This window comes from Onychomys torridus, chromosome 5 (assembly GCF_903995425.1).
Source record: "Onychomys torridus chromosome 5, mOncTor1.1, whole genome shotgun sequence".
NCBI lineage: Eukaryota > Metazoa > Chordata > Mammalia > Rodentia > Cricetidae > Onychomys > Onychomys torridus.
The window spans coordinates 50,886,509-50,898,456 of record NC_050447.1 but is presented as its reverse complement, the minus strand read 5'-3'; the positions used below and the strand labels follow the sequence as shown (position 1 = coordinate 50,898,456).

Here is an 11,948-nt window from a genome sequence, read left to right as displayed (position 1 = left end):
TTTCCTTATCTACACAGCTGGCTTTTGTAGCCAGCTTACTTGCTTGCTACTCCCTAACTTGGATGGACTCCATCATTGTGCTACAACATAAGAAGTCTGTCTCAATGAGCAGCACGAGGCCTGGAAGGAATTGTAGTCTTATTAAGGGAAGGACCATGCTGGCCCCACAGCAGTGTCCTTTTTCTAATGGACAGGTTCAGAGGGAAATTAAAATAATCATCCCTGTATTCAGTTTCCTACCTGATTCACGTTATAGATGACTTGTTGTCTCTGCCCCATTGGGAACCTCATACTGGAGGCTAGGTTTACTGAGAGGTGTGACAAGCCAAGCCTGCTGAAATTTCAAGGTCACTCCCTGCTCTAGTTTTGTTGTGTATTTGTGTGTGCACAGCACAACACACACATGGAGGTCAGAACAGCTACTGGGAGTTAGTTTTCTCTTTCCACCATGTGGGTCCCAGAGATTGAACCCAATTTATTGGGGTTGATAGTATGTGCCTTTACCTGAGCCATCTTGCTGGCCCCTAAGATTTAGTTTATAACTAAAAAAGTTCAAACCTCAAAGCAGCACAGAATTTACAGAGGTTGTTATGGCCAGTCACAGATTGATTCCTGGATGTGCCTGTAATGGCTCTCTGACCCTTCCTAAGAGTACTTAGAAGTCATGCTGATCATGGTCTAGTGTGCTTTGGTTAGATTTCTACTACATAGACATGAGTCTTTGTGTCACATGCTTGGTCACTGGGCGTGGACCTGAAACATGAAGTGAGGCTGCTAGCCAGGCCTCCCTACTGAGAAATTTTTGCCTGCATTTTGTAGCTCACCTTAGTGGAAAGGCTGTGAGACCCCAACAGTCACTCTAGCTTTCCTTGTTGTCAGGTCTTTTCTCTAATGATGGAGTTCTGCCATCAGGAAAAGTTGTTAGCCTCACAGTTTGCTTTGTGGTACAGAAAGCCCTAGCCTTTTGCTTATCTTCTGAGCTTCCACCTTCCTGGCTCACAGGGAACTCTATTTGGTGCTCCATCCCAGCCCTGCCACCACCACTGCATGCTGCTCCTTTGGTTTACAGTGACAAGAGCCAGGAAAATTTGTTTGCCTGTGGCCCTGTGCACACCACACCTCCTTCTGTGTCTGCTTTGGAAGTCTGACTCCACACTAACCTGACTTCTAGTCAGCACTACAAAAGTCTGTCTTCTGTTCCTCATTACCTATGGTGTTAATTATTTGCTCACCCTGTGATACACACAGTGCTTGTAATAAGGAATGTTGTCAACAGCCCAGAGCCTCTTCTATAGGGCCATAGGGATGAAGGTGGGTTCTGTTCAGTGCAGACTTGTGTGGTTGTCTAGTGCCCCATGCCACCCTGGCAGGTGTCCAGGATTCTATATGCATTTCTATTGCATGCACTCTGTTGAGTCATCTATTCACTCTCAAAACTCCCACATTCCCACTGCACTCCTTTTGGCATAGGTGGGTACACTGACTTCTTCCTTGCACAAAGAACCACAGACCCTAGATGTTCTTTGCCCTGCCTTTTCCGTCACTATTCATAGGGCAGAGTTCACAAGCAGCTCTTCAGTGTTGCTTCCAGGTAAGCATCTAGTATCTAGACAGGTTTCTGAGTTGGGGTGCTAGACTGGTTCATGTCTAAATTTTAAGCATGCTTTTTGTAGCTTACTCCTGTCCCCTTACATCTGCAGATAGCACCCCCTCCCTCCCTGGCAGAGCCCCTGAAGGAGCTGTTCAAGCAGCAGGAGGCTGTGCGGGGTAAACTGCGCCTGCAGCACAGCATAGAAAGGGTAAGTGGAGCCTTGGGCAAGGGGCCTGATGTCAGTGACTTGAAGCTCACCTGTTCCTCTCCTTCCTCAGGAGAAGCTGATTGTGTCCTGCGAGCAAGAGATCCTTCGGGTTCACTGCCGGGCAGCCAGGACCATTGCCAACCAGGCAGTACCATTCAGTGCATGCACAATGCTGCTAGACTCTGAGGTCTATAACATGCCTCTGGAAAGCCAGGTCAGTAGCATTTACCTGGTATAGGTGCCAGTTTTCACCACCACCACCACCACCCCCAGACTCATTCTGTATACTTAAGCCTCCGCCCTGCATCTGGACTACAGCTTCTCTGCTCACCGCATACTTTGGGACCCAAGATCTTAACCCCCAAGTTACCCCAAAGGCATGGGAGTGTCATGGATAAGACCCTCAAGCCTTTTGTATATTTCAGTCTCTTACAGTTTCTAAGTTCCTCTGGGGCAACCTGTGTACACAAGATGAGCAGCACCCTCCTCCCTCTCACAGGCTGCAGGGGTGATTGATGTCAGTCTGTTTAAATTTGCAGCCCCATCTACAGTTAAGGGGTGACCAGAGCTGCTGTGTTAGTGGCCATAATGAGTCAATGATAATTGCAGCAATAAGACATTGGGGCTTCAGGCCAAGTGCTCCTGTGAGGCTACAGAAGCCTAGATAAACTTCCTAGTTGGTTTTATCTGGGGTAGTTGGAGCCACAGGGCCTGGAAGCATTTAGGCAACAGCCCATCTACACTACCCACCAAAGCAGCATTCCAAAGCCTTAACTGCATTCCTGCTCTAACCCGTCACTGAGCACACTTCTACCTCACAGCAGCCTTTTTATTTTTATTTAATCTTAATTAATCTTTTAAATTTAATGTTTTGTATTTTGTGAAGGAGTGTGTGCATGTATGCGTGTGGTACTTTCACAAGTTGGGATTAAACTCAGGTATCTTGCCTTGGCAGCAAGCACCTTTACCCGCTAAGCCATTTCACTGGCTCTCTAGGATCTTTTGATGTTCTGAATTTGTGTCTCAGATCCAACAGATACTCTTAGCTCCTCTCTGTCACTTCTTTCTACATCATTTCAGATCCTAAGTCTCCCATACATAATTTCCCTAAACCCATTCTGCCAGGATGGGGGGGGGGGATTATCTGGAGTTGTGTTTTGTCACACACTTCTCTCTGTCCTCAGGACAGTCTCCTATCAGACGTCATGGATCAACTGTTTGAGAACTTTTCACTTGCTTTGCCCCCCATTACTCAGGCATACAGGCCAACTATGTCAGAGCAGCCTGTTTTGCTGCAGCTGTTCCAGCTCCAGGTTTTCCCCCTTTGTGAGGCAAAATAAAACTTGTTTCTTGTTTGCAGAGTAGTCTGTCACAATACAGCCAAGGTCATGTGTAATGAAAATGGAAGTGAGGATCTACTTCAAGCTCAGACTCCACACAGGGAAAGCCAGTAAGGAAGCTGATCCCAGTCTACAGAAGACCCTCAGTTCCCACCTCAAGCTTCTTAACTATCCTTTTCGAAGCAGAAAATCTACTTTTAGCTTCTAAAAAGGAATAAATTAAAATATGCCATTGCTAGTTTAATGTGACCCTGTGATCTTAAACAAAAATAATGGAGGGCAGAGTTTATATGAGGCCTTGATCTCTGCCCCCTTCCCCCTAATACACCAAGTTCCTGCATAGGAAACTGGTTCTACTCAACCCTACCCTGTACATCCCTGCCAAGTATTGACTACCCCATCACTCGGTAGATCAAAAGCTGAGTCTGTGCCCACCATTGCCTAGGAATACTTTTCCTCAAGGGCAAGAGAAAATGGTTGAAATGTACTGCTAAGATGAGGTTACCTGTGTCCTCTGATGGGAAAAGGAACAAACCATCAAATGTTTTTACCCTCCTCATGGCCTCCAAGAGCTTTTGTGAAGATCCCTATTTGGTTTCTACAGGGTGATGAAAACAAGTCTGTGCGAGATCGCTTCAATGCCCGACAATTCATCTCTTGGCTGCAGGATGTAGATGACAAGTATGACCGCATGAAGGTGAGTTCTTCTAGTGTCAGATTGCTCTGAGCAAGGAAGCTGTTCTACTACCAGGCATGATCACAAGTGATGCTTTTGCATGTTCCCACACCACTGCTGAATCCAGGGAACAAAGGTCTTGGGTCTGTTGTCTCTTCAGTGTCTTCCCTTCTGTCCAGGTGAAAGGAGCAGCTCTTGACAGGACCTAACCTGAACCCTCCTAAGAGGTCACAACATAACCTTCTACAATTGTAGTACTGGCTACTGCAACAGATCAGTAAGGAAGAAGCAAATCCCCACCTATAGCTGCTAGAGCCAAACATAGGGTACCATGACATTCCAGTATGCCAGTCACAAAATGAGACGTTGATACCTCTCCTTTATGTGGTTTCCACATAAATATTGCTCTTATGCAGAAAAGGGGAGCAACCCAGAGTCTCCTGATTGCTGCCATCAAATGCGTATTGTTGACAATAAGATGTCAGAGACAGCATATCATAGTTCATTCAGAGGTGCTGAGAAGACCTTGGGAGAATCCCAAGCTCTGTGGCACATGAGCTGCAGGGTATTCACAGAGCGTGGGCCTGAGGCATTTTTCCCCATGAACGTCTACTCCCCTCTCTCTCATTTTTTATCCTAGAGTCTCCTCTAGGTCCCTAGACATCTCATCCCGATATGTAATGTTCCCCAGAAGACCTAAGAGAGACTATGAGAAGAGGAATAGGCTTTTAACCTAACACATTAAAATTTGACCGTGTACATTGAAAATTTTGTTACTTAACTGATAATAAAGAAAACAGTTCTAACAGTCCTGGAAGGAGATAAAATTTCCAAATCTTGGTAAAAAGATATTCAGTGTTAATTTGTTTTAGAACCAAAAGGTGAGTGTGATTCTTCACTCAAAAGACTATGCAAAGCTGGGTTGGAGGAGGCTGCCTGGTTCCCTGTAGTATGGGAGATATGCCACCTAGTTTTCATTGAGTACATCATACACCTAAACTAGCAGTTTAAATGACTTTAGTCATTTAAAACTTTAATGCCAGGTGGCGGTGGCGCACCCCTTTAATTCCAGCACTCGGGAGGCAGAGCCAGGCCTCTGTGAATTCAAGGCCAGCCTGGTCTACAGAGTGAGATCCAGGACAGGCACCAAAACTACACGGAGAAACCCTGTCTTGAAAAACAAAAGCAAAGCAACAACAACAACAAAAAACTTCAAGGATATGAGCAATGTGTTCATTGAGATAATCCAGTCAACTGGACACCCAAAGCTGTCCTTCATTAACCAGAGTCAGCCACATAACAGTGTCAAGCTTAAACATCAACTCTGAGCCTGGGTGGACTCCCTGGGCCATGTTTAAAATTATTTATTTGGTCCCAAACATGTCCCTACTATATGCAGGTCCCTTATGTACGTCTTTAAATTGGCATTTCTACTATGAACACAACTATATCACACACACACTACAAAATGGGATAATAATCCAGGTTCTATGCTAAAACCAAGGGTGGGTATGCAGTCCTGTGCTGAATGAAACCTAGAGGCAGTGATGGAAACCGGGGGCTGGCCATTCCTCTCACCTTGTGTGTCCCACAGACATGTTTGCTGATGCGGCAGCAGCATGAGGCTGCAGCCCTCAATGCTGTGCAAAGGATGGAGTGGCAGCTGAAGGCCCAGGAGCTGGACCCCGCTGGGCACAAGTCCCTGTGTGTAAATGAGGTGCCATCCTTCTACGTGCCCATGGTTGACGTCAATGATGACTTCGTACTATTGCCAGCATGACATTTAGAGGAAGGTCACAGGACACAAACAAGGGCCATATAGGTCGCCCAGTGCTGCCGATGAGTCCAGGCAGCGGAGGAGGGAGCACCGCGTTCATCAAGTGGGAGAGGCCCAGAGACTGCACCTGGCCACTCGTCTCCCGCTTCAGATGCCAGTGAGGCAGAACGCACCTCTTTTTACCAGTTGCTGTGGGGAGCACGAGGCCCAGACACTGCAGAGCTTTGCCAGCCTTGGGACTAGGAGACCATGGCCGCAGACAAGGTGGTGCTGTCTCAGCCATGCCCTCTGGGTTTTCTTCCAGCCAACGACAGGGCACTTGAGGAGTCACAGAACAGAATGTGTTTTTTAATTCCTCGTTCCATTCTGATCAACTAATGGAAAATAGACTAAGGCGTCCACCTCGCATAAGCAGTGACCTCCAGGTCAAAGAGGCAGGAAAGTGCTGTCCCGCCATGGTCCCTGGGACAGGCTTGGACACTGGTGCCGGCAAGGGTCCGGCTGCCGCCTGCCTAGACACAGGGACACAGCCAGGACTCTCCAATAGTGTTTTTAATGGAGTCAAATCCACGTGGTTTGTATATTTTTTCCTTTAATCTTGGGCATTTTGTTTCTCTTTCTGAGAACGTAACTTGAAACACTACAGAGCCAATAATCCTATAGAGTGTATCCGCAAACTTGTACAGTTTTATATACATTCACAATGTACTTTTGCTGCCTTCTAGATAATTTATTTTGCAACACATTACTGCACAGTTGTAAATAACTTATGTACTGTAACATCACTTTCAGTTATGTGTAAAGAAATAAATAAATTAATTAAAATGTTTTTTGTACACGCAACGTCCCTTCAGGTAGCAGGATCCTTCCTAGGAGGGGCCAGCTTATTAACATATAAAAGTACGTGGGCTTCTGACAGCTTGAAAGGAAGATCCTGTGCTTGCAACTGCATAGTTCATCCTGTGTTCCAGGTAGATGAACAAAGCTAAAGCAGGGGTCAACCTTGCCTGCCAATGTTGGCCTATAAGAAAAGGGTAAACACCCAGAACACCTTGCCTCTAAAGCAACCTGTCAGCCTCCAAGACACCCCCCTTGTCCAGCTGGCTGTGGACACTGGGATTTTACCACCAACACATCTATCACATTTGTTTCTGCTGAAGATCCTTGACCTTGGGAATGGCCTGGCAATGTATGGATGTCCTAGTGCCTCTGCAGTTAAGGGAACATGATTTATAAACAAAGCTCCCCTGTCTTTTTCTAGTTCTTAAGTTCACTGTTTATCCCTAAACCTTTATTGTGAAACACTTCTTTGCAGCTCCATTTTGCACTAAAAAGAAACTGCATTATTCCAGTTTTTCCAAGCATCCCTAGAACCAAGAGTTTCAGCCCACAGTGACAAATCACAAACTCTATAACCCAGTGCATAAAGAAGGCTTCCTTGCAACTCTGCACAAGTCTAATGTATTGCTGCCAGGGCCTGCTATAAAGATTTACAGACACGCATCTTACCTATCAGTCTTAGAAGCCAGACCTGAATCCATGAGAACTTTCTGTATGCCCAGTATCTCTGAAACCTAAGACTGTCCATATATCAGTGGCCTGCCAACATGAGAGGCTTTGTTGAGCTGAACCAGATTTCTGCTACCAAAGAGCCAGGAACCTCATGCACATCAAAGCCAGCTCTGAAACACAGATGCCTGCAGAACATGTTCAGAAATCATAGAGACAGCATTTTTTCAACACCCTCCCCCTGTCCCCAACACACACAGGGCTGATGCCTGGCTAAGGGTGCTAGGCTAGGGTAGAAAAAGGGAATAAGAAGAGGTAGAACACTAATGGTGGCTCTTCAACCAGTAAATGGGTGCCAGTTTTCATAGAAAACTCAGGAGCAGCTTCCCTCCTGCACAGATGGCTCTTGAGGAAGGGTTAGGTCCTAGGCTGGCCTAAGGACAACTCTATCTCGGGGTTTTGTGTCTAGTAGCACCTGGATCCTGGTGAGGGCTTTTGCCGTGGAGAACCAGAGTAGCTCCTACAAGTCACTTCCATAAAGAAGCTGATTATACCAGAGATAGGGAAGGCACACAGCAGAGTGGAGAAGAGAATGAAAAACTTAAACTAGAGGGGCAGTAGGAGTCAGCCAGGATGGGCTGCAACAGGCACAGTAACTAACTCCTCCAGACGCTGCGAGTTCTCTACCTCAGAGGTATCACACAACAGCGTTTCCTAACCTCAGTGCTGCTTAAGTTCCACATTGGTGGAGGCAGGTCTGAGTACTTAACTACCAACTAATGAATGTCCAACAATATGCCTGGCCCCCATGCGGGAAATACCAATTATCCACTCCACACACAGTGTGACAACCAGCAAGGTCTCAGCTAACTCCAATTGACAGCTTTTGATATAAAGCAATTGAAGACTACAAAATAACACCTGTATTCAAAAACAATTGTATTTAATTTGTATGAAATTTAAAACAGAAGTGAGCTCTGCCATGATCATGTTTTGGGCACCTCTTATTTATATTTCACAAACAAACTTGGGGGAAAATTGCAAATAGGAGACATTTCTCCATTTTCACAAGGCACCAGAAATTATAGTCACAAACACTCTACCAAAATAACTGTCAGCGCAATTTGCTTTCCAAAGTCCCAAAACATGAGAGAACAAATTCAAAGCAGTGGTTTGCAGGTCATAACCTCTGAGGAGATGAAATAAAGAATATTAGTTTGATAGAAAACGGTAAGATTTGAAAGCAGCAAAGTACCTTCAAAATTCTGCTCCTTCAGATAGTCAACAGAAACAAACTGAGATTTGCCATTCTAGTACTTGAGAAGTTACAACAACAGGCTTATGGAATCCATGGGCTGCTAACAGAAGAAAGCAACTGAGAAGTGAGAATAGTGAGGTCTGTGTCATCTATTCTGTCATACCCAATTGGCTCTGGTGCCTTGAGAATCAGCCTGCAGCCAGCCAGGAGGGTTCCCTGCATGGAGCCTATGACCATCGGGCCTACCTGACAGCTCCTTGGAAAAGCAACTGTTAGTGGTTTGTCGTTACTGGACTCGGCCTGGACTTCAAAGGAATTCCCTCTTCCCACAGCATTGGTCAGGAACACCACAGTGACCTGATGACACAAGAGCCAGTACTTGGGGAAAGGTCTGCCGTGGGCATCCTGAAAGCTTTAATGGACACATTCCTGAGGGAGAGAAAGCTGTAATAGGTCTGTGTGCATGCCCAGGAAGCATCTGAGAACGTTTTCTTAGTTCCAACTGAGACTGATCTTATGCAAACAGCTTGTGCAAATAGCAAATGAAGTCTAAAGTAGCATTGCAACCTGTCAGCCACCAAGGGAAAACCCTGGGGAATGAGAAACTGATCTTACTAGATAGACTAAAAACCAACTTAGAAGTGTAAGTGAGAACATGTCTAAAGAATTATAACGCGGCTGATGACAGAAAACCTGTGTCTTACCAGCCAGAACAAGTTGCTTTAAAGAACCAAATGGACATTCTGATAAATAGTGAAGTAGATGAATTTGAGTTGGAAGTCAGTGCACTGGGAAGTAGCTTGTTGAGACAAATTTGAGAGAGAGAAAAAAGACAGAAGGAAAATAAAGCTTTAGTTCTGCAGATACCAGCAGGGCAAGTGTGAAATGCCTGAGGGGTTCCTGGAAGGAAAGAGAAATAGTGAAGAGAGGATGGTCAGAAGTTACCCAATTTTGATTTTTTTAATAAAAATGTAAGCTCAATGAATTTAAATAGATAGTGTCAAAGCAAAAGAGATCAGCAGAGCCAGGCGGTAGTGGCACGCCTTTATTCCCAGCACTCGGGAGGCAGAGGCAGGCAGATCTCTGTGAGTTCGAGACCAGCTTGGTTTACAGAACGAGATACAGGACAGGACAGCCAGGGCTACACAGAGAAATCCTGTCTCGAAAAAAAAAAACAAAAACAAAAAACAAAAAACAACAACAACAACAAAAAAAACAGAAGAGGCCATTGCAGCCACAGGAAGAACCTCCAGATTAGCCAGGACTAGACAGTAGAGTCATAAAGGTTAGAGGCAGCTGGCTGGCCTCCCAAAGTGTGGAAAGCATAACTGAAAAACTATCCCCCTGAAATTGGTAAATTAAAGACATTTCTGGGTCATTAAAAATTACCTTAATTTTTCGGAAGGAGATGTTAGCATCCCCACTTTCTAAAATGGATCAGAAAGGCAGGAAGTCATCACAGACCAACCACATCTCTTTGGTATCCAGACAGCATGCACCCAGCAGTCCATTGTATGAGTTACTCTCCAAGAAGAGCAGATAATAGGCCAGAAGTCAGGCTCAGAAAAATGTAAAAGGATTGAAATGACCAAACATTGTACTCCAGGGACTGGAATAAAGAGAATCTGGATGATTGAGGAACATGAAAATGTACCATCCTCCTAAGCAGCCCACTAGCTTAGCAAGGAAATCACAAGGGAACATTGAGGGAGATGGCCCAGTTCAGAAGTACTCAAGACCAGGGTAATTCCACCATGCTTTTGGCCATGGGGCCTAAATGACTGATATCCACAGCATTCACAGCTGTGTACAATGTTGCAGATCTGTGTCTCACCTAGAGAACCAAAAAGGGTGTCCCAGGAGAGGACCAGAAGAGCCAAAGGTCACCGCTCACTTGTGCTTTAAGAGAGCCCAACCTGCACCAGCACAATGAAAATAACACAGATTATGGCCCCTGATCCAGACTGAGCATGAGTATGAGAACTGAGCTGAGGTCTGGAAATATGGTTTGGCAATGTACCGCTTGCCTGGTATACTTGCGGCCCAGTACCACACAAAAACAATAGTCTGAAAGCCAAACTGATCTTAAGACTGTGGGTGGATGGAAGAGGGAAAAGGGCAGACAATGGGAACTGGCACGACCATAGCCTGATTCTAACTAGACCTGTTCCCTGATAAAGTAACAGTCCTCACAGTTTTTAAGCAAGACCCAGCATCTTAACAATCCTGGATACAAGGTTAAGTTACTAAGCATACAAAAACACACAGAAGTTCATTTGCCTGGGAAGACCCTATAGATGCCTATGCCTCAACAACAGTGTTGGAGGCAGCTATTATACCAAACTTCAAAGAAGCAATCTAACGTTCTTTAGGCCATTTGAAACAATACATCTTGTGAAAAAATAGAGGACATAAAGAATGAACAAATGGCTGACTGGAGATGGATGTGTGTGTGTGTGTGTGTGTGTGGTAGTTCATGACTGTGGTCAGAAGATGGCTACAAGTTTGAGACCACCCTGGGCTATGTATTGAGTTCAAAGTCAGCCTCTAGTAAGGAGCAAGATCCTGTCTCAAAACATGAACCAGGCTGGGAATGTAGCCTAGCTGGTAGAGTGCTTGTTGCAGGCCCCAACTTCAGTCTTCAAGACCACAGAAACCAGGCAGAGTGGTCATACCTGTAATGCCAATACTTGGGAGGTGGAGGGTCATTTTGAGGCCATCTCAAAAACACAAATGGAGGTTTTAAAGCCAAAAAATAACCAGCAAAATAAGGCACACCTGCCTAAACTTGCTGACAGGCAGAGCTGGCTATTTCTGATAGCAGTGAGAATTGTTTATCTGGAACACAAGTGAGGTAATGGAAGGGCAACTGGGCCACATTTGGTTTCCATGAGGCTAGGGAATCTCTGAATACCAGTTCCCACAGTGCCAGCAGGTTGGGGTCTGGGGCTAGTGACCTTCAGTGTGGAGCTACATTTCTGGAGGAGGATGCCATACTCACCACCCTTCAGTCTTCCTAGGACTCTGCCCTTGTAGGAAGAGGGGGGGGATGTGAGCCACCTCCAAAGTAGGAGATAAAGAGTACCCTAAGACAGCTAGTCCCCAGTTTCATCCATTCACCTGTCACCAAGATGTAGACTATCAGTCAAATACAGATGCCAAGGCCAGCTAACAGTATCATTGAAGCCGGACAGTAGTGGTGCACGCCTTTAATCCCAGCACTCAGGAGGCAGAGCCAGGCGGATCTCTGTGGGTTCGAGGCCAGCCTGGTCTCCAAAGCGAGTTCCAGGAAAGGTGCAAAGCTACACAGAGAAACCCTGTCTCGAAAAACCAAAAAAAAAAAAAAAAAAAGGACCATTGACTAAGACCTGGTGAGCAGCATCTACAAATCTGTGTGGAAGCTACAGAAGTGGACTATCACACTACACCTTGTGAAACCCCAGATTCTAAAGCTAACAAGGGAACCATGCAGAGCCAAAGGCCCTAGAGAAGGATGTAGGAGAAAACCTTGGAGGAAGTGGTGGGAGGAAGTAGACATGAATTACGTCATGTAATTTTGACAGAGAGGCTCCTACAGGTGACAGTGATA

The 11,948-nt window shown here is 45.6% G+C and overlaps 1 protein-coding gene across 7 annotated transcripts in view; it reads left to right on the top strand.

The window, feature by feature from the left end:
* Ankrd11 (ankyrin repeat domain 11) overlaps positions 1-6,428 on the top strand; it is a 181,769-nt gene extending 175,341 nt beyond the window's left edge. For all 7 annotated transcript variants that reach the window (XM_036188671.1, XM_036188670.1, XM_036188667.1 and 4 more), the window contains 4 exons: positions 1,701-1,799; positions 1,870-2,013; positions 3,744-3,836; positions 5,410-6,428. In XM_036188671.1, coding sequence (XP_036044564.1) covers positions 1,701-1,799; positions 1,870-2,013; positions 3,744-3,836; positions 5,410-5,595 — 522 coding nt within the window. In that variant the 3' untranslated portion in view covers positions 5,596-6,428. The remainder of the gene's footprint in view (positions 1-1,700; positions 1,800-1,869; positions 2,014-3,743; positions 3,837-5,409) is intronic.
* The last annotated feature ends 5,520 nt before the right edge of the window (positions 6,429-11,948 follow it).